Genomic DNA, 26203 nt, shown 5'->3' with positions numbered 1-26203 from the left:
GTTTATTCTGCATTTGAACAGATAAACATTATTATTGGTTGCCAAATCAATTTGGCGCTTGTTACTGTTTTTTTGTCATTAAACATACATACATTTTCGGGTATAATTTGGCTTTTTCCTGGAAACGACTATGCAATTGTATTCTGTTTCTGTACGCTTCCTATCTTTCGTTGTCCTATCGGGAATCGCATGAGACAGCTTCAAGGATACTTTTAATAAAATGAAATAATCTAAACTTGTTTTTTTAATTTAATAAATAATTTTTCATTGGTGAAAATTTTAGAAATGTTTTTTTATATTAAATTAAATTGGAGTATTTGAATTTGGGGGATGTTATTGTTAGCAAAGAAACAAAGTATTGCTGAAAGAAAAAGACAGAAGCCAGAGAGGTAGAATGAGAGGCTGTGGTGTGTTCATTTTGATTTCAGTTACAATCTGTAGACATTTGATTTATTTAGTATCACAAATTATTCACACTTTATCCATATTGTATTATGTGGTTTTGCAATTTCTACTAGATTTCCAGTGCTACTACCTAACCCTGTCCTCTTTTGTCTGTGACAATTCAAATTATTATTTCAAAATTCTCTTCACTGACATCATTGTTCTTTCTCACAAACCTCTCTGTGTTCTGTTCTGTTCTGTTCTGTTCCATTCCTCGCTATAACAATAACAATTTCCCGCCAGATTTTGAATGGAGAGATTTTATAGTTATTCTGAACAACGAGATGGTATTCTGTTAGGATATGATGAGGATGAGAGTGGTAACAATCCGAGCACGTCACAGAGGAAATCAGACGTTGATTTTAACGACGTGTTTGGGGGACCACCGCGGAGGAGGTCATCGGTAAATTCATCGGTGAGTGGAGGAGAGGAAGGTGAAACGGGTTGGTGTAGTTGGCCTCCTCCACCGGAGAGCGAGAAACCCGTGTTTGGTGAGGATAGTGGAGTTAGGAGGAGAAGAAAAGGAAAAGATTTCTTTGATGATATATTTGGAGGAGAAGAGTCACAGTCTCAAACTCCAAGTGGGTGTTCAACACCAAAGAGACGTGATGCTGCTGCTTTCAGTCCTGCTCTTCAACCACTTGCTTCTTCTCTCCCCCCATCCTTCAGGTTTTCCTTTTCCTTTCACCTTTTTCACCTTCTTTTTCAAAGTTAAAACTAACCAACCAATTTTATGCTATACTTTTTTTATTTTATTTTTTATTTTTAAATATTTACGTCAAAAATTAATTTAAAGATAATTCATCATTTCGCCACATAAATTCACTTTAAAACCATATTTTAAAGGGAATGATGGTGTATTTTATTCTCGTTCGATGTCCGTGTAAAATTAGTTTACATTGACGGTACTGTCTAATTTATTTTCTCTTCCGATACACGATGAATGTAAAATATGTAGTTACTTTTAAAGTAACTTACACAAAAATCTATAAACAATGTATGTCTAGCACAATTGGTCGGTGCGCAATGGGTGAACTTTGTAATCTCACTTTTTAAAACTAAACAACCCTTGTATTCTCACCTTCTTAGGGAACTTTGTGTATACTAAAATTAAAACTTTAGGGGATGATTTGCTAAAAATTTAAAGTAGTATCTAGTTACATGTAGTTTTTGTATTTTTTAAAAGCTAAAATTGAATTGCTAAAAGCTAACAAAATGGCAATGTGGTGCATCCATCATATGCACATTGACAGAAGGATTTTCCTTGGAATCTATTTAAACATCATCCAATGCCAAGACCTTAATTAGAAGTAATATGTCCACAATTGAAATGTTAAAAAATAATAGTCAATTGAGTTGATATTTGTGATAACATACTTGTTACTCACTGCCTGATGTGATCATAGTCTCTTGTTTTTGCTACTTCTAATTTCAAAGCAATGCAATAATGATCTGTTCATCTTCAACTTGCCTCTGATGTTTACTCCTTCCAAATTCGACTGATCAGCCTTCCTGCCATATTGGCAAATGGAGCGGACCTTCAGACATTTGGTTCCCCTCCCAGGAGTACGAATCCACTTAACAACGGCATTGCTGCTTCAAATGGATTAGACTTCTCAGACTCTCATCTATCTAGATTTTCAGCTCAACATAAAGACTTGCAAAATGATTTTAAGCCAACTTACAGGCAAAGTCTATTATCGAAGGAGTTTTCAAACTTGAGCCAGTCTGATGAAGTAGACAAAGGAAACAATTTGAAACAAGACAGATCTATTACTGAAGTTTCTCCTAATAATACCAGTAATGATAAATTCCATTTCTCAATATATAAATGGGCAAGTAAAGGTGTGGTGCCTTTGGCGATGCCTTTTAGGACAGAAAGAACCTCAAGGACAAAAGATAAGATTAAACTTGAGAAATGCTCGAGCGCCAAGGAATGGATTGTCACTGACATTACCACTCAAAATGATAGTCCTAAGGAATGGATCGTCAGTGAGATTACCACACAAAATGATAGTCCTATAACATACAATGGTTCTTCTTTAAAGAGTAATAAAAAACAAGAGGTGTCAAATACTTCCACAATCAGTAAAAACAAGGTAGATTCACACCAGAGTGTAGACCATATCATTTCCGCCAAAGCTCAACCAGATTCATCGAGCAGCCGTCAAACTCTTATTAAAGATGTTCTTGGTAGTCCTATTACATATGATGCTAAAGCAGAATCAAGTACTCATTCTACAAATGAGATAGTCTCTGATGGAAAAACTGAAGCAGCAAGTGAAACTCACAAACATGAGCCCAAATCATTACATTCTCTGTTCGGTAAAAACAGTAAGAAACAAGGTAAAGCTGTCTTTGGCATTCTTCTTTCTATCTTTGTGTGTGAGGTTTACCACGCTGTGATAACTGTCAATAGTTTTATGTCAGATTATGATAAGATAACCAGAAAGTCGAGAGAAGCAAACATGGCGAAAAGCTCAAATAGTTTTGATATTCCTATGAATCCAAAGAAGGAAGATGAAAAGCAAAAGACAGATTCTAAGAGAGGTGTAGAATATAGCAAAGCTACTCCCCGAGGTTCATTAAGCCCAGGCAGAAGTATGGGAAAAGGCCGAGTTAAAGGGAAGGTCAAAGAATTTGCTCAAATATTCAATCAAGAAGCTGTAACAAAACCCAAACTCGACACAAAATCTCGACTTCAGGGTTATAAGTACAAGCAGAAAGGAGCTGTAAGGGTAAATAACGATGTAAGTGCTGTCGCAGCTGAAGTAGATACTCACATTATTAAAAGGATGTCGATAATTTGAATACGCTCGAATGAGGAATCTCATGTTATTCTTGTTTACAGTTGTTTAGTTATTGGATTTAAGATTTATTTCAATTCTCACAGGTGGATGATGATCCTGAACAGTCCAAGAAGGAGATCTATACCGTAGAGACCATTGATATGGCTGCCAATAATTTGTCACAGCAGAATGATATCTCAGCATCAGGTACTTGCTTAATTATCCAAATCCCATATTCATACAGTTGAGAATGGACTAACTTGAGCAGCTGTGGAATTATGAATATGTTCTTAATTTGGGGGATGTTTACAACAGTATGACAAACTTACAAAGATTACATATGTGAACTGCATTAGTATTTTATTTAAAATTCTTCTGCTATTAGCATAATATGTTTCTCTTGGTTATCTTTTAAATCAGTCCTTAAAAATGTCTCTTTACTGTACGCTGATATCCAAGATATAGATGGTAGTGTCGATACACTGCTTTCTGAAACAATTTTACACAAAGGGCCACCTATCTCAGACACTATTATAAGCTATTCTTTGCAAGTAGAAAACCTTAATTACCACATCCATGTGGCCGGATATTTGTAAAAAGGGTTACACTTCCACTGATCATTGATTGAATTTAAACTCTGTAGATATGTTTTTGGCTGAATACTTGATGATTAAATTATGTGATGGAACAACTTGATTTTGTTAGCAGCAATTCCTGACATTTCATTTGCTGATATTGAAGATAAAGACGAGTCCTTCCATGAGAATTTCACGGTATTCCATTGTTAAATTAAATATGTTCCGAGTGTTGAAATTTTTACCTTTGTGTGTTTATGTGGATAAGCTCCTGATTTGAAATTTGCAGATTGAAGTATTATCCCAAGACGAGGATGACGTCTCACAGAACCAAGAAATTCAAGAATTCAAAGTAATTTGCAACTTACCTACACATGTTTCATTTTTATCAACTTGTAGAAGAATAACGATATTAAGCATATATTTCTGTACACCATGTAGGTCATTGACAAGAAGATACAACAATGGTCTAAAGGAAAGGAAGGAAACATACGCTCACTGCTGTCAACATTACAATACGTGAGAAAATATATATATGTACATATATATGTTCGTTTATTACTTACTATTCTTGGCCCATTTGATTGAAAATTCCATATTTTCTTGCCTGTTAACAACAATAAAGCATGTTGATATGCCGTAAAACCATAGATTCAGTTAAGGAATTTTAGATCCTTGGTTCCATCCAAGTACAAAATTGTTCTAAAATGGCTTCCATCATGAATAAAGGTACTTTGGCCAAATTGTGGCTGGAAGCCTGTGCCTCTTGTTGATATAATTGAAGGGAACGCGGTTAAAAGATCTTATCAAAGAGCTTTACTCAGTCTGCATCCAGATAAGTTGCAGCAAAAGGGTGCTACTTCAGACCAAAAGTACACTGCAGAAAAAGTTTTTGATATTTTACAGGTACTATGTTTGGGTCAATTTATTAGCATTACAAAAAGTTTGTCTCTTTCATAGGCAATTTCTAGAATCTTGCTTGAAATTGGTCATAAACATTCATCTCTCAACATTTTTTAAATCTTCTAAAGTAATGTTTTTTGTAAGAATGTAAGGAACTACTGGTAAAAGTTTTATGCTGGATGACTTTTTCCAATAAAATACCATGCACTGAATCTAGTCGCGCTTTGCAAGATAGTATATATTACAAAGCTTTTTATCTGGTAGGAATAAAAATTTCATAGTGAGGTAGTGACATCTGAATTAGTTCACAAGTAACAAACATAATCCTGAACTTGAATTGCACAGACCACTTGTTCCAAATGGATAATGCATTTAATTTTTGAGTTATGAAGAAGAAACATGTTTAGCTATTGCCAATTTTGGTATATGTTTCTAGTTTTGGCATTCTTCTTCCTTAGCTTGTAACCCAAACTATAGAGCTTTATGATTTGGTAGTCCAGTCCAAAAGGTAAAATCAATTCATGATATTCTCTGATCTACTTAATGCTTGTAATTGATCATGCTTTTACCAACAAAAAAAAAAAATGAATGTATAAGTCTATATTTACAATGCAGGAGGCATGGACTCAATTCAACATGGTTGGTGCACTCTAATGCCTGCCAATACTTAATACCAACATGAGAAAAAGTTATCGTTGATACCTTATGAGTAGCTCCCTTCCAGAGTCTGTCTGCCAGGGAATAGATTTTGTTCTTATTGCAATTGGAAGTGTTACTTCGTATTGTTGTAGCTAATTTCATTGAAAAAATATATAAATGAGTGACTCCACTCAGGTGTGCATACAAAGCATTTTTTGCCTAAAAATATAGAAAGTCATCTTTTTATTTTATTTTATTTTTTACAGCAAAGTATTCTTTTTTTTATGTGTTAGCACAATAAATATATCTACAAGAAATGCACGGCAACAGAGTTCAAGCTGGTCTCTGTATCAGCTTTTTCTGTCTCTTAATTTTCTTAGTATCTATGATCATTATTTACTGTTCATTATTCATTAATTCAAGCTGGTCTCTGTATCAGCTTTTTCTGTCTCTTAATTTTCTTAGTATCTATGATCATTATTTACTGTTCATTATTCATTAATTAATGCGTAATCTTCATGCTACATAATGTACAAAGTTCTATGATTTAGAAATTCATACATTTCATGAAAAAAAAATCATACACTTTATATAAAAAAATTACTGTAGTGCAAAGTAAATATATGATTGGAGTTTAATAATGTACTTGTAGTGTAAATATGTCTGATCATATTTCATTATGGTACGTATTTGTGCACGTATTTTATTTTTATAATAATAATTTTATACATCAAAATTAATCTCAATAATTTTAATATAATTTTAGTTTACATTTTCGTCCTAAATGTATCTATACTTTTTTATTGAAACCTTTTTATATATTTTTCTGCAAACAGAGGGCACTGCCCCTCAACGAACAACCCAAATTAAAGGCCCAAAACATGGCAGGCCCAAGTCAGCAAAACCAGAGCCCTTTAGGGTTCGTTTGGTTCGAGAGTTTTGGAGGGGAGGGGAGGGGAGGGGAGATTTTTAATTTGACGTGTTTGGTTCAATTTTTAGAATGGAAGGGGATGGGAGGGGAGATGAGCGAATTTTATTGCACTGTCAAAATTATCCTTATATTAATTTAAAATCTCAATATTATCCTTGTAACAACATTTATTGTTATTATGTTATATTATCCTTGAAACAACTTTTACTATTATTAGGTTATAGGTTTATATTATCTTGTAACAACTTTTATTCCATATTATTAACAATTTTTCCTTGTAACAACTTTCATTACTCCTTGTAACAACCCTATTACTAATTCATTATTCCATCGTCTACATCATGTTGTTATCGATTACATCGTTATTGTTTCGTTACTTTATTATCCTTATTTAATTAAGTTTAAGGGTAAAACAGTAAAATAATTTTAAAATCTCTCCCCTCCCCGTGTGAACCAAACACACTTTTAATTAAAATATCTCCCCTCCCCTCCCCTTCGTTAAAATTCCTCCCCTCCTAATTCTCGAACCAAACGGACCCTTAGGCATACAAAATGACGAAATCTGCTCTTTATCGAAACGTTTCTGCTCATTCCCAAAATAAATGTCCATATTACCTCTGCGTGAGTTAACTCGCGCTGCGTGGGTGCAATTCTCCCCAAATTGCAGATTGATTCATAACATACCCAATAAAATTCTTTCACCATTCCAATTTTTTTAGTGGAAGTGCCACCCCTTTGACATATCCTCCTGTCTCAGACTCTTTCCTAAACTTTGTTAAAGGAGATGCTTTGCAAGCTCTGCTGGATCCAAGGCTTTTTCTAAGACTTTGCAAACTGACCCTTTCCTGTCTCGTCTTTTTCAATGGTTTTTTTTTTTGAACAGCATCTTTTTCTAAGGCTTCATCTTCAATTGGGAGATTAATTAATTAATTAAAATCAAAATAATTGTGTGGTGATTTCTGCAATTGGATCAGCAAAATATTGGTATTGTTGATAGCGTGGAAATTGAATTGAGTTGAGTAGTCAAGAGAACAGCTTGCAGTGTCTAGTCTCTTGGATTGGAAAGATGCAATTGGATGGGGAGGGTAAATTTTGTGCAGTTATGATTCTGGTGAAAAGTTGGAATTTCGTGCAGTTTGGATTGGAAAAAGTTGTAATATGGGTGAAAGAAAACCAACGTGAGTAACTCACCTTGGGATTTCAATGTGAATTTTCAAACGTGACTTAAGTCACGCTGCAGTTTTAGTGTGCTTATGCAGGGGTATTTTGGTCATTTCACTTGGGAATGAGCATAAACGTCTGGGTAAAGAGCAGAATTCCAAAATGACAACCATTTGTTAAAAGTCACACCTCATCGAAAGGGTAAATTCGAGACTAAAGTGTTTTTTAAGAAAGCCTATCAATGTAATGTACTATAGTCTATAGAGCTACTAACACTTATTAATTTTATTCCCATTGAAACCCGACAACCATTAAAACTGAGTGTATTTTATACGGTGTCGGGTTTTTGGGTTCAAATATAAATGCTCTTTTTTAAAACCACACCACTCCAAAAAAAAATTCCAATTTGATAAAAAGAGCTACTTTTCTCTAGTATAATAACCTATAAAGCACTCACACAAACACACAAATATGACACTAACAAGGAGACACACCTAATCTCATAAGCGTATGTGCTTCAAAGGTACGAATAACAAGAAGAAAGGGTTTGTGAATGAGGAAGGCCCAACCCAAATGTAGTACTCCCTCTATTTCTTTTCTTTTGATGTTTTAGGACTTCAACTTTATTTCAAAATATTTGATGTTTTAGAATTTTTAATATTTTTATCCAATTTTACCCTTGTTGAAAAACACACCAATTAATTGAAAGTTTCAATAATAAATGCAATAATAAAGGCATTTTAGTCTAAACTTTACAACTATTCATATACTTTAATGATTCTTTAATACCTGTGCAATCACCTAAAACATCAACACAAAAAATAAATGGAGGGAGTAGTAATGAAAATGGAGTTATTAAGTGAATGGTTGTGAGGGGTCAGCTTACCTAGCCGTTGGGTAATCTGTACCGAACACCATTACGTGCCCTTTTGGCTTTGGATTCTTTTTCTTAACGGTAAGCAAAACAAAGCAAAGCAAAGCTACCCTCCAAACAACAACACAATGCTTAACGTTACCGAACAATTCTGATTACGACCCTTTGCCTAAGCTTTTACCGTGCTCTCTTCTCTTCCCTTCCCTTATTACTATTTCAACACATTAATTTGTCATCACTCACTTCAAATTTCAAAACCAAACAATTTCAAAATAACAATCAAATACCGAAAATGCCCGTAGCCACGAAGCTTCAATCTCATGCTAAACCGGTTACTGAACCTCGAGCTCGACCTATTCTGAAACCAGGCGGAAACATAGTAACAGTTCATGAAGAAACAACGAAAAATAAGAAGGAGAATTTGAAAAAGAAAACACAGGTTCCAAAGAAACAAGAGCGGGAAATTTCTGCTTCTGTTGTGGGAAATAATAACGTCTCTTTGGACAGCACATGTTCCTCGGATTCCTCTTCAGGCAATTCATCGGTAAAAAAAGTCAACTCTGTGAATGGAAATGGAAGTGCAAAGATGAAGCGCAACAACGGGTTTAAGCCAGTGAGGATTGTTCCAGATGCTTCCCACGTGTCTCCGCCTCAGAAGGCCTCACCACCGTCCAAGAGATGTGATTGGATCACACCAAATGCTGGTAAATCTGTGCTTGCATCTTGATATACTTCTGTCTTTATACAATACTCTCTCCGTTTCAAAATGAGTGTCGTTTTAACCAATTGCACACAGATTAAGGAATGGAATAAAGTAGTCAAATGTCATAGCAATTTTATCAAATTATCCTAATCAACTATTGATTTGTTTTTCATTAAAGAAAAAATAATACTTTGGAAGTAGTGTAACATAGTATTAATTGAAGGGTACAATTAAAAAGAAAAAGTTATTATTGCATTGAAAACCGAAAGTGACATTCATTTTGAAACAAATTTTTTTGGCTAAAGCGACACTCATTTTGAAACGGAGGGACTACTCCCTCCGGTCCTATTTATAAGAGAAAGTTTGGTCAACAAAAGTTGATGTATCTAGATTGACTTTTTAACTAGATACATTAACTTTTATTGACTCAACTTTCTCTTATAAATTAGATTAGGTAAATGCAAACATTATAAAAATAAGGAGAATGTTAACCAGTGCCCCGGGGCATTGGTTAAGCACCAAATAAAGTAAGTTTTTATCAAAAAGTAATGTAATTATTACTTGATAAAAAGTGGCAGTTTATATTTCCAAGACAGAAATTCTATTTATGGATTCCTTAACCAGTGCCCCGGGGCACCGGTTAACAAGACCCTAAAAATAAACTTCTTTCTATTTATTAGTCAATGATAATCATTAAATAAAAATATTTGATTTTAATTGTATTGATCAAAAACCATACACCCTCCGGTCACTATTATAAGCAAAACTTTACATTTTAGATTTATTCATTAAATGATGTATGTGGTCTTTATTATAGACCACATACATCATTTAATGAATGAATCTAAAATGTAAAGTTTTGCTTATAATAGTGACCGGAGGGTGTACTTCCTCCATTTCAAAATACATGTCGCAGTCCATTGCACATATGTCAATATACAACTTTGACCATTAATATTTTTAATTATGCATAATAAAAAATTATAAAAATTTGATATTTTGAAAATATTCATTGAAACAAATCAAACAACATCTTACATGCTAACGTTTGTATTTATATATTAGTTTAAAAATATGGTCAAAGTAAGTTATGTGAATAATGCACATCGTAAAATTGCGACATGTATTTTGAAACGGAGAGAGTACAAGATTTTGATAGGTTGATTTTTTTTTTTTTTTGAAGAAGATAGGTTGATTTTTATTAATGTGATGGATTGATACTTGATACTCGCATAAAACCAAAAAATATCCAGTTTAATTGTGATTTGAAAAAGATAAAAGATTTATGCATACCTTATATCTAATAATCACATTTTACCTGTACATTAGAGAGAATTTAGGAACTATATTGGCATAATTAAGACATGTAGATGATTGTGGAGAGATTTTGGGAACTGTCAATATTGAGCTACTATTTGTTACGAATGGACCGCACGCAAATATGTCGCGTGACATGTTTAGTGACTTCCGTGTATTTCACCAAACTTTCGTGCATTTTGCCAATCAGTTTATTTTGATTGGTGAGTTTTTATCCGTGATTAACCATTTTCCAAAACCATTATGGCATATGATACATGATTGGATATATGTGTAAAACAAAAACGAAAATATGCTCATGCGTGTTTCTTTTCTTTTTGTTATGAGGAAAGTATGCTCTCACCTAGATTTTACTCCTATAGTGTGCATTACTTCCGCTAATAGGATTACCTCATCGAGAAATGTCATTTTCTTAACAGACCCTCTCTATACTGCTTTCCATGACGAAGAATGGGGTGCTCCAGTTGTTGATAATGATAGAAAGCTATTTGAGCTTCTAGTATTTTCACAGGCATTAGCAGAACACACTTGGCCAACAATTCTTAACCACAGAGACATATTCAGGCATGTCTCTATATCTCTATCTCTTGGTCCCAAATTTTTCAAACCATTAATAGTACTTAATTCCCTTTTCATGCTATTTGACTCTTATTTTTTGTTATCTGTTATTATAGGAAGCTTTTTGAAAATTTTGACCCATCCTCAATTGCACAATTTACTGAGAAGAATTTGGTAACACCAAAATTAAATGGCAACCCTTTGTTATCAGAACAAAAGCTACGTGCCATTGTGGAAAATGCTAAACAATTCCTTAAGGTACCTTCAAAGTTCATGTTCTGTTTTAGAAATATGATATTACTTTGGTATGTTCTGAGATTCAATAATAGAAAAATAAGAGTAAATCAACATTTTACTATTTCAAATTATAAGAGTCATCAATTTACTCTCTCAAATTTACAAAATAGTAATTTAATCTCTTGATGCAGCAAGAGACCGACTATTCAAGTCGATATGTAGGTTTTTTATTAATTTTGCTTGATATTTACAAAAGTAAGATTTTGATGCAAGGAACTAAATTGATTGAGTTCTTTGATTTGAAGGACTAATTTACTATTTTGTAAATTTAAATCAATAAAATTGCTCGACCTTTACAAATTCTGAAAACGGAAATGCTATGCATCCCTAAATCACATGGCAATTCATATACCATTTTACAGATTCAGCTGGAGTTTGGTTCATTCAGCAATTACTGCTGGAAATTTGTTAACAACAAGCCAATAAAAAATGAATTTCGATATGGGCGTCAAGTACCTGTGAAGAATCCAAAAGCAGAACTCATTAGCAAGGATATGATGCGCAGAGGTTTCCAATGTGTTGGACCAAAAGTTGTTTATTCCTTCATGCAAGTAGCAGGACTCGTTAATGATCACCTAATAACATGCTTTAGGTACCAAGAATGCAACGTGACAATCAAACCCGTAATTAAAACTGAGGTTAAGGAAACAAAGGTATAAAATGAAACTTTGAAGTTGACTCAGATTGTCTAATTGGAGATGATATTCAAACATGTGGGGTCGATTGTCTTACTGATTACTATTGTATAATAGTGTAAGTATGTATTAATATGTTTATTTTTTCTTAATCTGTTTGTATTTGTATGGTACCTAACCTAACCAGAAAACGATAGGTCTTATCTTGTTTTTTGATGTCCCCACGTGAAAGTGTAATGTTTCTTTTGGGATCCTTGCTGATATAGGTTCTGTTTCAGTGTTCTGTAATAAATTTCCAACTTTATCAATGTATCTTGTACAATTTTTTTTTTTGGTTACAATGTATCTTGTACAATTGATAATGCTTCCATGTCCCACTATTTTTTATGATGTTGCACTTTTTCTGAAGACTAGTGTCGTGAGTTTAATAGCTAAGAAGGGAGGGCTCTCAAGAGTACATTTGATAGGTGCCTAATGTTAGCGTCCTTCCTTTCCTCATTGCTGATAAATGACAATGGATTTCCTCGGTAAATTTTGTACTCTAAAAAATAACTTTCTTTTGTTTCTAATCTAATTAATCTTTAAACTCCACTTTAGTAATATGACTATAAATACAGTTATTTAGATTAATTCATTAATGATGAATAAACCATTACTAGTAGTAGTACGTAAGTATGATTTTTAAAAACAAAATGACACATTCAGACATTCTCTTACAAGTAGTGTGCTACACAGATATTTTAGATTAAAAGTGAAAAAAAAATGAAATTTGTTCACCATCGTTGACTCCAAGTGAGTAAAATGACCTACTGTACAATAATTAAAATTTAGGAAATTAACATTAAATAGTAAAAGGTGCCTCCTTATTTTCCATGAAACAAAGTCACTGAGATAGAGAAATGTTAACTTGTGCCCCCAAGGCACAGGTTAATGAAACAAATATAGAAATAACTCATTGGAATGTGTGCATTACATTTAATCTTTAGCTTTTTGATGAGTTGAATGCACAAAATTTTATAAAATATTTTTTCTTTTAGATTTCTTAACATACTCCCTCTGGTCTCAAATGTAAGAAATTTTTCACTTTTTTGGTTCATTTAATAAATGATGTATGTGGTCTATAATAAAGACTACATACATCATTTATTGAATGAATCTAAAAAATAAAAAATTTCTTACATTTGAGACTGGAGGGAGTATGCCCTAAGGGCACAAGTTAACACGATAATTTAATCAAAGTAGTACTGGAGAATCCAGGAGCCTGTTTGTGCTTTACCTGTCATAATTCTATTTAAGTTGGGTTTTGTGCATGATCTGACTGTCTGAATCCTATTGTGTAATCCATCAGTTAAGAACAGAATCCGGTTGCATGGTTTTGCTAAATAAACAGAAATATCATTTGACCAAAAAAAAAAAGAAACAGACATATCTGAACATTTTTAATTGGTCGAGTTAACAAAGGGTAGGCATGTAACCATGGGTCATTCCGTCATTACACTCTCATTACAAGTTTACCTGGACGGAACTCTTATTGTGGGTATCCATAGATTTTAAAGGATTATTATATGAAAATAGAAGAAAACACAGTAACAGAAGTAAATCAAATAACAATTCTTATTCTATAGTATATGTTTAAAATTCTAAGATATTGAAAGATATATATTTATATATGTCAAAATAAGAGAATAAATGAGAGTTCTGGATATAGATTCAAACATAAAATAAAAATGCTCATAGCATCTGGTACATTCCATATACTAGTCTTCATTAACTAGGTGCCTTTCCATTTCCAAGAGTAAGCTCCAAATCATCCAAGCCCACTTCATGAATCCTTTCCCCAACCCAAGGCTTGACCTGCACCCCAAACTCTGGCTCTGAAATCCTCATCTCCTGCATTCTGTTATGAGGCAGCATGTTATGCTGCTCATTAATTACAGGTTTCATAAAGTTCAATGTAGGAGAGACTGATTTAGCAGAAGCTGCAAAGGCTTGGAAATTCAACCATTGGCCAGACTCAACAGTAGAAGTATCAGACTCATCACATTCAGGAATAGTAGGTGGTGTATAAAGGTTCCGGTGGGATGGACTAGTAGGCGCAGAAGCTGCGAAGAAAGGGTGATTGAAGGATGTCCCTGATGCTTTGGCAATTGATTCCCATGTTGGAATCATGGGTTTGGGATTTCTTGAAGTTGGTGATGAGATAGGTGGCGTCACAGGCGCGCTGTTTGATATTCTCAAAGGTGGGAGAGACATGTTGGGGAACATGCTGCGAGCATATGGAATGTAATTTGATGCATTGTTGTTTGCATCCATACGAGACGGGCTCGGAAATGAAGAGGAAGATGGGCTAACTTGGTAGGAAGGGATTGGACTTGGAAATGATGATGAAAGAGGACTTGGATTTTGCGATGAAAATGGGTTGTTTCTGTTAAAATTTCCTGCACCGTCGCCTGGTGTTTCTGCCCTTGATCCCTGTTCAGTGTTCATTCACAAAGAATAATCGTCATAGTCCAAAACAGATTCTTATATTATAAAGTCATGTTTGAATAAACAACTTAATTAAGGTTTTATAAAATAAGTATTTATCATATAAATGCTTATATACTTTTATAGTAAAAATAAGTTCATTAGGAAGTAAAAATAAGTTAAAAATAACTTATAGACATGTTTGAAACTGTATTCATAATTAAGTTCTTCCAAATAGTCACACATCACTGATTGTTCAACTCAGATAAATCAATTCAAAGATACCCAAATCAGATTAGATTGTTCAAATCAAACACAGCACCAATTAGGATTACCCATTGTTTTTTTATTTTTTATTTTATTTTTTTGAAGAAAGATGGTCAATTGTTATTGTTAAGTTTGATAGCATTTCATTTCACACGGAAGATTTTCCAATGTGGCATAATTGGATGGATAGAACATAGACACCTACCTTAAATTGGACAAAGCAGCAAGAATATTTCACTCTTGAAAAACAATTAAGACACAAATAACACTGAAAAATGAACTAAACTAGTAGTTGATTAATTGAGGAGTCTTTGATTCCGAAATTAATTTGACTCAGATTCTGAAATTCCTTTGACTGAAAATACAAGGCAAATTTCCAAACCAAACAAAATTTCATCAAAACTAGAACAAACATATTCGATCCAACCAATTGCAGTAAGATTTGAATCCAACAGTACGTAGATATGAAGATACAAAATCATTAATTAAGAAGAAGAAAAACAAGATCTCCAAAAAAGAAAAGTGAGAGGGAAGTAAAAGTACCCTGCGATAAGTGGTGCCATCTTCTTCAACAGTCCAACCAGCTTCAGCACAAAGAGCTTTCAAGACCTCATTGTTATCACAGTGTTTTGGTAAATTATAATTCCCCTGAGACCTTAATCCCGCGTAAATCTTTGCCGCTATAGCTCTCCTCCGTCTCTCTCTCCTCCTGTTGTTCTCTCTCTCCCTCCACGACGGCTTCCGACGACTTGAATTCGCCGCTGAAGTTGCTCCGTCAGAAGCCATTCCACACTGCTGCACCTCTGAACTGCGTCGTAGCTGATTTAGACTCAAAGAAACAGAGTAGTAAATGAACTCACGAGGAATGCGGTTCCTGTCCTCTCCTCGTTGTTGTTCAATTTATGAATGAATGTTTTCTTTCTTTCTTTCTTCCTTATACTACTGTTGTTCTTGTTTTTGTTTGGTTTGGTTTTATTACAAACAAATCAACACTGCTTTTCATGAAAGAAAAGAGAAAAGAATATGATTATATAGATCAGACAGAGTGAGTTTGTTTTACGGTTATTATTAAAATGTTGATAGCGTGTGTGAACGCTCACAGAATATACGGAGGACATGCATGATCAACACCGTGGAAGCGTGATAGATGAGAGACACGCGAGTGTGGGATTTGTCGCGTGAAGGTGGACCTCACATAACATGTGGACTGCCTCTGATCACCTAATTATTATTAGTGCTTATGGGACCCACTAGATTGGCTGAGCTTAGCTCGGCTCGGCTTAGCTCATGAGAATGCGGGGTCCAGACATGAAAAATAAACTGCTTCGATTTTCGATGAAGGAATATTATATGTCCAAACGCTTTTGCTTTGCCTTTTCTTTGTTTTTTACAACTTTTTCTTTTCATGGGTCAAACATTTCAACCACTATACTTTTGATTCCATACACCATACATCAACCAGTACTGTGTTTGGTTCTGCGGTTGAACTGATTTTAATAAAACTCATTGTAGAATCTTAGAGGTTTAAGGTTTTTATACACACTCAAAAATCATTTGATCGATGGATGTTTTCCCCAAACACTCTCATTTTTATCGTTAATTATTTTACAAAACTTAAACTAAAAAAAAACTTAATATTTGGTTCAAGGAAGCAAGAATCAACTATTTTGAAACACAAACGTCATTATATATTAGCGGATAGTTTAATTAAAACCATATCAAAGTTATGTGTAAACCGATTAAACATAGATAATGTTAGCATCTAGAAGAATCGAATGAGATCACAAGGGAAGTATACCTCGAGGTCCGAACCCTACATCGGCATAACAACTTCAAGGGGTTGGAACTCATTAAAAATATAAAAGCTTGTGTTGCAAGTTGGGTCACTTAGATTTGTAAGTTAAAGTTAAGAAAATCCTAAGAAGTGCCTCTGAAACATTCTTATATAACGCATTAGAAATTAAACTACTTAACTTTTTTAATAAATATCTTTATTTGAAATCTTTCAAAGAGTGCCATGTGTGGTACTCATTGTCATGGTGGGAGTCGGGTTAGAAACTAACACGACATGATAACTAAATAGTTTTGTGACCTACCTTATAAATATAATTTAAATATAAAAACTTGAAATCTTTTTCGGTGGTATTTTTTTTTTGGGTGGTGTTTTAGGAAAAACTTGAAATCTAATATATATTGAGGAGGGATCGAATTACACTAGATGTTATTTCGTTTAATACCTTTTGACAAATACAAATTTTACAAAGTTCATTGTTGATTGAAAGTTTATATCATATATATCGGTGAAGTACTTACACAATTAAAATCTTATGTGTATTTATTGAACATCTTTATTTTGAGAGATCTCGACAATATATCCAATTATTTCATATTTACGTATCATGTTTTATAAGAGAGATGTCATGTGCCTAAGGAGGTGAATGTTCATGCAAGAATTTCAAAAATAACATACTTTTTCCCATCTCACCTAAAAAAGAAATTATAATTTTCCCAATGGTGTCTTCTTAAATGAAAAGCTCAAGTTCCCTAATTTTTCAGCACTGCTATGATGATGGATGTATGGATTGATGGTGGTTTTTTTATAGGTAAAAAAGAACAAATAAAGTTTTACCCTGTGATATATAATGGCATGATTGGTTACGAAGTTTATCCTAGAACCACGACTCATGTTGCTCCTTTGTGGCGGGAAAATGACGCGCGGCATTTTAGGGGAAACGGGAGGACAAAAAAATAGTGCCAAAAATAAAAAGATCTCAGTTCAAAATTATACGGATACAAATATAGAGTTCTTTTAAAAAAAAATAATGATGTGACTTTTTGACACAGCGTTAGAAGAATGTTTTTCTTACAATAAGATAATATTCAATTATCTGGTTCTTTTGTTGCGATTGTTTTGACGGTTGCGATTGTTTTGACGCTAAAGAGACTATTAGAATTATAACAAGTAAACGAGGACACATAGCGAGTTTGGTAGTTCAATTGTTTTGAGTTAAATGATGAAGAGTTTGATGTTGAATTTAAATTTGAACGAAGGATAAAAAAAATTGATATAACTTATTGGTCTGGTGACGATCGAAAAAATTGAACAGTTATTCACGGTGTTCTGATGTGACGGAGGTTGAGCCTTCACATTGGAAGATAAAGATGTCTGCAGACACGTTAGCGCTCCAACGCTAAAGTCAGTGTGTGAAAGATGTGATCATGCGCGAAAGTGGTGGAAAGTAAAATGTACTTCGAGGGAGACACTGAGTCACCCTAATATAGGCCTAGAGAACACTAACGGTTCATGCGAAGTGCATCGTCATCTTATGAGGTCATTAGAGATGACATGGACGGCGGAGATAGAGTCTAGACGTGCTTTTATGTAGTGATGCGCACAAAATTTCGCATGTTCACTCATTGTGTTCTGAAATGTTTTGTCTTGGATTTTGGCTTAATAAATCCTACTCTTGAGGGTTTCTAGCAGGTCTACAATAATATTACATCTGTCTCGTATTAAGTGACACAGTTGACATTGTCACACATACCAATGCACAATTTTGATCTTAAATAACTTTACAAATCTCCTAGAAAAATTATAAAAATTTGATATTTTGAAAATATTCAACGAGACGAATCCAACGACATCTTATATGATATTATTTATCTTTGTATATTAATAGAAAAACACGGTCGAAGTATGTCAGGTCAATAATGCACATTTTCAAATAGGTCATCTATGTTAGGTAAAATGCCAATTCTCACTCACATGTTTTATTTATCTTGATTACACTAATTTACGTACTTTTAATGTTCTCATTCATAATAAATAAGGACACAAATGAAATTTAACATTTAATATATTTCAAAATTGGTTAAAATTTCTTATAAAAAAGGATAAATTCTTTTGATATTTTTGTTTTTTTATAAAAAGGACCGGAAGGTATATATTGAGGAGAGAGTATGGATTAGCTCAAATCAATATTCTAAATACACACCTTTTTTAGTTTTTCATATTTGAGTTTTCTACGATAAATTCTTAAAGGGAGTAGCTTTATTTAAACCGATAAAAATTAAAATCTCAAATTTATTCAAAAAGTTAAAAATAATACAAAATCGGTATTTTTGTTGAGTATTTACTAGTGTTTGCATAAAAAGATATAACATAATTAGTGATTTCTTTAAAAAAAAAACATAATTAGTGATGTTGTTATAAACAACAATTAATGTGTCCCTGTGAGCTAGGCTCAGTTTGTAAGTAGTAAGGACAATACATAATATATGTACGGTTTGAGGTTCGAACCCTGGACACCACAACAACAAAAACAATAATTAATGTATTTGAAAATTTGAAAATGGTCTTATACAAATAAAGAGACAAGAACAAACTTAAAAAAGTGATATATTTAGGGACGAAAGTAGTATATTATTATCCCATGGAGACATTCTTGTATGGACACAAATACAAATGAATAGTATTTTCACACACACATCAAAAATCATTTTCTTAAAAGACTAAATCATTTTATTATCAATTTCTTTTTTATTATTAAAAAAATTCTTTTGATGTATGTGTGCTCAAACACTATACATTTATATCCGTGACATGATAGACTTTCTCTATCCCATGATAGCTGAAATACTCATCATGCTTTAATGGCTTCTTCAACTTCCTGCTTTCTCCTTGAAATTCCTATGTGATGCTTCTTCTCTCTCAGTTGAGGTACACCACTGCCTTATCTCCCTTGTGCTTCCATATCTTTTCACTCTTTTGCAACTTCCTACTTTCTCATTCAATTACACCCACCCATGTTGCTTCCTCTCTCGCGATTGCGGTGTGGACCACTGTCTTAAAATTTTCATCATCCTTCCATGTCTTTTGCAACTTTATGTTTTCTCTTTACATTTCACCAACCGTGCTTCCTCTTCAGTCGTCCTCGTCCACGATGTTTTAGGATTTTTTATTTAAAAAATACGGTTGTTTAATTGTTGACAAATGCCAAGGAGCCCGATATAAATAATATTGTCTTAAAAATTTTAAATTATTTTTCCAATATAAATTTAATTTTTGAGATTTCTTAACTTGTATCATTAGAAACAATTTAGCAAAATCCTTGGTCGTCTTAATTTGTGATATTTCTTCCGGTATGATATCATAATCAAAAAGCTATAAAGAAGGAAGAAAAAAAGGGGGGGGGGGGGGGGGGGGGGGAGTGGGAACTATGGTATTTCAAACATGTTTAGATTCATGGTCGCATGCAAATGAACGCGCGTGTTGATATAGAAGCTTGCGGTTTTATCTTCTGCATTTACTTTCCTTAACATGTACTCCTTCCGTTTTAAGATGAATGTCGCTTTAACCAATTGCACATAGATTAAATAATGGAATGAAATGAAATAATCATTAGACATAACACTTTTACTAAACTACCCTTACTTTATAAGAAAAAGACAAACTTAAAGTTGCATTGAAAATTGTGTGAGACAAAAGTTGGAGAGGGTAAAGTTGGAAGAAAAAAAATAAACTTGTATTAAAAATGTAAAGTGACATTCATTTTGAAACAATTTTTTTTGGCTAAAGTGACACTCATTTTAAAACGGATGGAGTATTATCATTGCAATTTGAACATGAGTTTTGTTATGCTAGTGTATATTGTACCATCTATATATATATATATATATATATATATATATATATATATATATATATATATATATTCTACTTTAAATAATAAAAATGTTTAAATTGCTAGATCGATCGTCTTGATCGGAGTTTAAGCTCCAACGGCATTCCATTTGTGTTTGTGAGTTTTCAAATAGTTATTGTTGAAATATTTTATTATTTAATTATATTACAACGTCATTATGTGGACAAATGTCTTTATAATAATTATATGGGAAATGTTAACTTGTGCCCTCAAGGCACAAGTTTAGAAGGCAAATATAGAAATAATGTATTGGAATGCGTGTATTAAATTTAATTTTTAATGTTTTAATGAATTGAATGCACAAAGTTTAAAGGAATATTTCTCTTTTTGGATTTCTTAACATGTGCCCTAAGGGCACAAGTTAACACTACCCTAATTATATTATCTATTTATCAATTTGGAGTCTTAACTAATTAGTGACCAAATTAGCCACTAATCGTTGTTTTGTGTTCAAATCACCACCTCATGTGTTTCAGATCGCCACATCATCTCTCTGTTTATCGTTGTTGTTGAGAGGGTTGTTATCAAAAGTCTTACCAAGATGGACTCGTTCAAAACATCATTTTTTGAGCGTCACTCAAATTAACTTTGTTATATATATATATATATATATATATATATATATATATATATATATATATATATATATAAAATAAGCATTGTTTGCGCACAACCATGAAGACTAATCTATCAAGATTTGTTGGACCTAAATAAACGGTAAACTCTCTCCAAGTACTTTAACGTTGATGCATGTCTGAGGATGTATTCGATCACAAGACATTAGTTAGACTATAAGAGACTCTCACCATTTTATCTAAACACTCTTGAGTTATTTGTTCTATGTCTTTTTCTCAACAAGTTTTGACATTTTTTTGTTGCATTAATTTTGATATTGTTCTGGACTGGTCACAAGACCAACCACACGTCGACACATGGCTTAAAGATACACTTCCTTAAGGCTCCGCACTCAAAGGAGCGCGCCAGCTTACATGCACCGTGCCACACAGGAGCGCGCCCTCGTGCGATAAGTGGTGAACTTGCCTCACCCTCAAGGTACAAATCACTTTTCACAACACTTCTTACACACTCTTTCTCAGTTCCATTACTGACTTGAGCGTCGGAGTGCTAACATGCCTGCAAGCACCTTTCGTTCCAATGCGAAGACTCATCGCCGCCGTGCCGGAAGCCGTTACCGTCACACCGGAGCATTTCTACCGCTGTTGCCACTCAACCGTTCTCACCGGACAGATCAAATACATTATTTTTCTTTCCTTTGGAAGGCTTAGTTTTTTTTTTTTTTTGCAAATATAACCTCACCGCAAATTGTGAAAAATGATCTAATATAACAAATAAAAGAAAAAGAAATTCGGAGGAAGTCTCTCATTTCACCATTATCTCTTTATTTAGTTTTCTTGTGACATCAATGTCAATCAAACCCTTGTAAATTGTTTAAAAACTTGATTTCTTGTGATTGTACCTAAAAAATAGTTTTGTTTAACATGAACAAACAAAATGGTCTAGTAGTATCACACATAAATTTCATTTTTATTATTTGATCAATAAATCACATATTATCTCATTTGATTTAACTTTGAGATTTATTAATCTAATAATGAAAAGAAGAGTGTTATTTGAACAACCAATTTGATTGTCAACTTATTTGACAACCATAAATTACAAAGAAAAAGTTGATATTTACACGAAAACCATAGCAATAGAGAGATAAAGTAAAAAATAATGTGAGTATGAGAGAGAAAGTTGTCACAAAAGTTGTCAATAAATAGATGTTCAAATATCATTTCTCAAATGGAAAATAATGAATGCATGTCACAAAATTTATCTTACCATGCATAATAGTGTATTTTTTTTTGAGTAAATTTATTTTGAAAAAATAATTAGAGATATTTTGAGTAAAGAGACAATGAATTGTGTTAAGAAAAGGAGTAAGTAGAAGAAGAAATGAGGCGTGGTCAAAACGCAAAAGCAAAGGTAACTCCTGAAATTTGAAAACCAACCACGCAAACGCAAGGCAGCAGCAAGCTGTGTGCTGCTGATGCATGATCCATCTTCACTCTGCCAGCAAACAAATATATGTGTTTTCAAAACATTGCGTAATTTTTTTTTGTCCTTTTTTGGATCACAATGCCACGAAGAAAAAGGAAAAAAAAGAAGAAGTTTCATTCCCAGAAAATTAGAAATGAAATGAATCACCGCTCTCTCTCTAGTCTCTCTCTACATACAAGAGCGCATGATTAAAGAACCCACCTTCCCAATCTTACGTGTCACTCATTCATTGGTTCATTCCCTCTCGTCGGGATTCATACCAACACACCAATAAACACTACCAGTCACTCTCACTCCTCTCACTTTCTCTCTCTTCTTTTTTTGTTTTCTCTTTCTTCTCAATTTTGTGTTTTTCTCTTCCTACATTTCCCCCATTTTCTCCGCTATCTTTTCACCTTTACTCATGAAATTCGCACATTCGTAACAAGCAATGCACGATCTTCATTAAGATTATTTCAATTTTCAGAATTAGACGAAATGATTGAAGCAATGGAAAGTTCAGTTAACGGTGGTGGTGGTTTCGCGACTCATTTGCAAAGCTTTGGTGGTGGTGGTGATAGTAGTGAAGAGGAACTGTCTGTGTTACCTCGTCATACTAAGGTTGTTGTTACTGGAAATAACCGTACAAAATCTGTTCTTGTTGGTCTTCAAGGCGTTGTTAAGAAAGCTGTTGGATTAGGTGGTTGGCATTGGCTGGTAACTAATCACTTTTTTTCGTTAGTTTCTATTTTTTATTATTAAGGAATGTGTTTTATAATTTTATTTCCATTCTTATCATTTCAATTTCAAACCATTTTCTTGTGTCGGTCAATTTTGGTTTTTTATTTTCATTTGATATATATATGTATAATTTTATTACAACGCTGAAATCTAATTGCTTTGAAGCTCTTATTGATAACCGTTTTTTTTTTCTTTCGGGTTTTATTTAATTCAATCTGTTATAAACCCTACTTTATGAATTCTTATCCAAATCATTCAAGTTTTGATTTTTAATTTAATTTTGATTCTCAAAATGTTGGGGTTTATTTTGTTGAAATTTGAATTGATTATTTTTTGCTGTTGTTTATGTGGGTTTTGAGTTTCAATTTTGAATCACAAATTGCCTGTATTCATTGCATGTTTCTCTTTATTACTGGATCTGGTGTTTCACGAGATGCTCTATTGAGAATTCAAGATCAATTGTTTATTAAGTTTATTTTGGGGTTTTATTGATTTGAGCTCTGAATTGAGTATATTACCTACCTCCTTTGGTATTATTTTCCAATATTAAATAAATTGTGTTATTGGATTTTCTGAATCTAATGGGGATTTTATTTGGGATTCTTGCATGTTTTGATATATGCATTTTTATTTTTCATGGTGAAAAGCTACATGCATGTTCTCTTTCAATGCTTATTGCAATTAACTAATTATCAGTGGCATTGAAATCAAGTTTGTCGTAGGTTCTATCATTTTAGTGATTTCAATTTGAATTATGAATATTTATCAAGAATTTAGATTATTTGAAATTAGGCCTAAATGATTTTTTTAAACAATTTTAGCTGTATAAATAATGCAGGTTCTTACTAATGGAATTGAAGTGAAGCTACAAAGGAATGCTCTTAGCGTGATTGAAGCACCCACTGGCAATGAAGAAGATGATGACCTTGAATTTGATAACGTGCAATGGAATGGATCAGATATGGGTAAGTTTACACTTTAAAGCTTCAAATTAACTTTATTAATAATAATTCTGACTGGTACTGCTGTTCTGTTTTATCTTAAAGGGTATTGTGTTTTATCTTAAGACCATTCCATCTCAATAATAATGATTAACAATTAAGCTTATCATTTTGTTTTCTCCTAGAATTAATGTGATTCAACTGTGTTTATGTAATTCCGAGTACTAGTACTTGTTTCTGTATTAGAATGCTGTGATATTTTATTAGTTTATTAATTGTTGTTTTGGCTTCCATGACCATGGGTTTGCAAAGTGATAGAGTTTGGTAACATTGGATCCTTTATGCGTGTCTTTTTTTCCTTTTTTTTACTATATATACCAAAAAGACTCTAGTGTTTTGCTTTTTTAATATTTATTTGTTGACCCTACCGGTACTATTTTTAATAATTATAAATAAAATTGTGTGTTATGTTTGATTTCTCAGCATCAGACGATACACACAAGTCTCACAAATCGAGGCACAGAATGCATAGATCATTGGGATCATGTCACAAGACCATGAGTAGGTCCTTCTCTGGTGATTCACAGTCTAAGGGGTCCGTTACTATGCCTCATGGGTCCATGGTATATCAGCTTTAAATCTTTTTCATAATTTATTTCCCTACCACTGACGCATTAGATAATTTTATTCCTTAATATTTTAATTATTAATGTTATTTTCTTTGTATATTTTCTGCAGAAGGTTGACTTGAGCAAGCTTGAAATGGCTGCATTGTGGAGATATTGGAGACATTTTAATCTTGTACATTCCTATAATAACTAATCTTTTGGTTATGATATCTTATTGAAGATGCTTATGGCAGTCTGAGTGTGTTTGTTGTACTTAGTACGTACTTACTTTTAAAATGGATTTGCAGGTGGATGTCGTCCCAAACCCATCAAAGGAGCAGCTAGTTGATGTTGTTCAGAGGCATTTCATGTCCCAGCTGGTACATAAAAATTATTGATTGCTTATTTGTTTGTGTTAACTAATTTCCATTGAAATAAAGAACTCTTGTACAATTTGAACTGTTGTAATTGAGGTTTTTGTAGTTTTGAGCTCCATATTATCAAGTTTCTATCTTTTCCACAAATTACGCCGAATTTGTAAATTATCTGATATGCATGAATTGTGATGGTTGCGTGTGTGCCTAAAAGTTTGTTGTAGAACTTGAATTGAATGAAGTATTTGACTGTTATGATAGTTATAGCCTGAAATTGTGTTTCTTTCTTGTGAAGCAAATGGACGAGTTGCAGGTCATTAAGGGATTTGTCAATGCTGCAAAGAGGGTCAAGACTGTGTGCAAATGAGATTGGAATGACGCAAGAAATGACTGAGATATGTTAAATAGTATTGTCTATGCTAACATAGATAATGTATCTAGTGTTCACCTCCCTTCGTACTTACTATGTTACATATTAATCGGGAATTTGCATATTTCTGATATAGTAGTAGGTTAATAGTTTAAGGTTATAGAGGTACTAATTACTCTTTTGTGGCCACCCAGTTATTATGTAGATATATGTGACCTTGAAACTGGTCGTAAGGGAAGTCTCCAAGGCTTTCTTTTCGATGTTCGATTCGATGTATTGCTGACCTGCTGGGAAGTGAGCTTTTAGAGACCTTATTGTATATATTAGTAATTAGTAATATTTTAGTTTCTCTTCACTTTGATTCTTCTCATATATGAATGAATTCTTCACTGCCAATCCGCCACCACCCTATGGCTAATGAAGTGGTTATTAATCACCTTGGTAAGACCGTTCTATGATTTGAAGTTTTTTCTTCGTTGTTGTTATCAAAAGTATTAGGATTTTAGTGCATAATTTAAACTAGAATTATTTGTGTATGTTCCCATGGGGTAAATATATTTGTTATGTCATGTTACTTTTTCTTTTTTTTTTGGATAAACTGTATTTCATCTAATCATCTACTCTACTAAAATACCAAAATTTAGTTATAAAAAGGAAAATTCACGGAATTAAAACTTCTCGTGATTAAACTATGTTGGATAACTTTCGAATATAATAATGAACTTTTGTTCTTTCTTTTTGTTCTTTCTGATTTTCTTTTTCATTTTAGGAAGAGAATCCACCCAACTTTGTCAAGCTCGTCTACTTTCCTTTCTACTTTCGCGCTCTTTTTCACTCAATTTGCTTTAATTTATTAGTATTT

General features: G+C 33.1%; 4 protein-coding genes across 7 annotated transcripts; 3 read left to right on the top strand and 1 right to left on the bottom strand.

The window, feature by feature from the left end:
• Positions 1–562: 562 nt before the first annotated feature.
• JAC1 (J-domain protein required for chloroplast accumulation response 1) lies at positions 563–5721 on the top strand. Of its 4 annotated transcripts, none has more exons than XM_085756946.1 (9): positions 563–1113; positions 1952–2790; positions 2875–3194; positions 3338–3440; positions 3942–4006; positions 4098–4160; positions 4250–4327; positions 4538–4714; positions 5327–5721. In XM_085756946.1, the coding sequence occupies exons 1-9, from the start codon at positions 695–697 to the stop codon at positions 5363–5365; spliced, it is 2103 nt and encodes a 700-aa protein (XP_085613072.1). In that variant the 5' UTR covers positions 563–694; the 3' UTR covers positions 5366–5721. The 4 variants fall into 4 exon arrangements, with proteins under 4 accessions (XP_085613072.1, XP_085613071.1, XP_085613070.1 ...); XM_085756945.1 differs by having other exon boundaries at positions 3939–4006; XM_085756944.1 differs by having other exon boundaries at positions 1952–3194.
• A 2535-nt stretch (positions 5722–8256) lies between these two features.
• Positions 8257–12188, top strand: LOC146942855 (DNA glycosylase superfamily protein). The gene is made up of 4 exons (XM_085756942.1): positions 8257–9020; positions 10756–10900; positions 11011–11152; positions 11554–12188. The coding sequence occupies exons 1-4, from the start codon at positions 8609–8611 to the stop codon at positions 11848–11850; spliced, it is 996 nt and encodes a 331-aa protein (XP_085613068.1). The 5' UTR covers positions 8257–8608; the 3' UTR covers positions 11851–12188.
• Positions 12189–13422: 1234 nt separating this feature from the next.
• Positions 13423–15562, bottom strand: BZR1 (Brassinosteroid signaling positive regulator (BZR1) family protein). Its single transcript, XM_085756941.1, has 2 exons — positions 15103–15562; positions 13423–14298 (listed from the first exon to the last, which is right to left on the bottom strand). The coding sequence occupies exons 1-2, from the start codon at positions 15343–15345 to the stop codon at positions 13594–13596; spliced, it is 948 nt and encodes a 315-aa protein (XP_085613067.1). The 5' UTR covers positions 15346–15562; the 3' UTR covers positions 13423–13593.
• A 7067-nt stretch (positions 15563–22629) lies between these two features.
• LOC146942853 (histone deacetylase complex subunit) lies at positions 22630–25696 on the top strand. Its single transcript, XM_085756940.1, has 6 exons — positions 22630–23024; positions 23887–24013; positions 24473–24612; positions 24728–24790; positions 24906–24977; positions 25267–25696. Exons 1-6 carry the CDS (start codon positions 22806–22808, stop codon positions 25336–25338), a joined length of 693 nt encoding a protein of 230 aa, XP_085613066.1. The 5' UTR covers positions 22630–22805; the 3' UTR covers positions 25339–25696.
• The last annotated feature ends 507 nt before the right edge of the window (positions 25697–26203 follow it).

Source organism: Medicago sativa, chromosome 3, assembly GCF_051527215.1.
Source record: "Medicago sativa cultivar Bolivia chromosome 3, Bolivia_mono, whole genome shotgun sequence".
NCBI classification, from domain to species: Eukaryota; Viridiplantae; Streptophyta; class Magnoliopsida; order Fabales; family Fabaceae; genus Medicago; species Medicago sativa.
Note: the sequence above shows the minus strand (reverse complement) of the source record. Positions and strands in the feature narration are given on the sequence as shown.

Excerpts from the sequence above, each read along its gene's own strand:
- JAC1 (XM_085756943.1), top strand. The coding sequence starts at position 695 with ATGGAGAGATTTTATAGTTATTCTGAACAACGAGATGGTATTCTGTTA. Across the intron at positions 1,114-1,951 it reads TCTCTCCCCCCATCCTTCAG|CCTTCCTGCCATATTGGCAA; the intron begins GTTTTCCTTTTC and ends TCGACTGATCAG. Across the intron at positions 4,715-5,326 it reads AAGTTTTTGATATTTTACAG|GAGGCATGGACTCAATTCAA; the intron begins GTACTATGTTTG and ends TTTACAATGCAG.
- LOC146942855 (XM_085756942.1), top strand. The coding sequence starts at position 8,609 with ATGCCCGTAGCCACGAAGCTTCAATCTCATGCTAAACCGGTTACTGAA. Across the intron at positions 9,021-10,755 it reads TTGGATCACACCAAATGCTG|ACCCTCTCTATACTGCTTTC; the intron begins GTAAATCTGTGC and ends TTTTCTTAACAG. Across the intron at positions 10,901-11,010 it reads AACCACAGAGACATATTCAG|GAAGCTTTTTGAAAATTTTG; the intron begins GCATGTCTCTAT and ends CTGTTATTATAG.
- BZR1 (XM_085756941.1), bottom strand. The coding sequence starts at position 15,345 with ATGGCTTCTGACGGAGCAACTTCAGCGGCGAATTCAAGTCGTCGGAAG. Across the intron at positions 14,299-15,102 it reads ATGGCACCACTTATCGCAGG|GGATCAAGGGCAGAAACACC; the intron begins GTACTTTTACTT and ends AACACTGAACAG.
- LOC146942853 (XM_085756940.1), top strand. The coding sequence starts at position 22,806 with ATGATTGAAGCAATGGAAAGTTCAGTTAACGGTGGTGGTGGTTTCGCG. Across the intron at positions 23,025-23,886 it reads TAGGTGGTTGGCATTGGCTG|GTTCTTACTAATGGAATTGA; the intron begins GTAACTAATCAC and ends TAAATAATGCAG. Across the intron at positions 24,613-24,727 it reads CTATGCCTCATGGGTCCATG|AAGGTTGACTTGAGCAAGCT; the intron begins GTATATCAGCTT and ends TATTTTCTGCAG.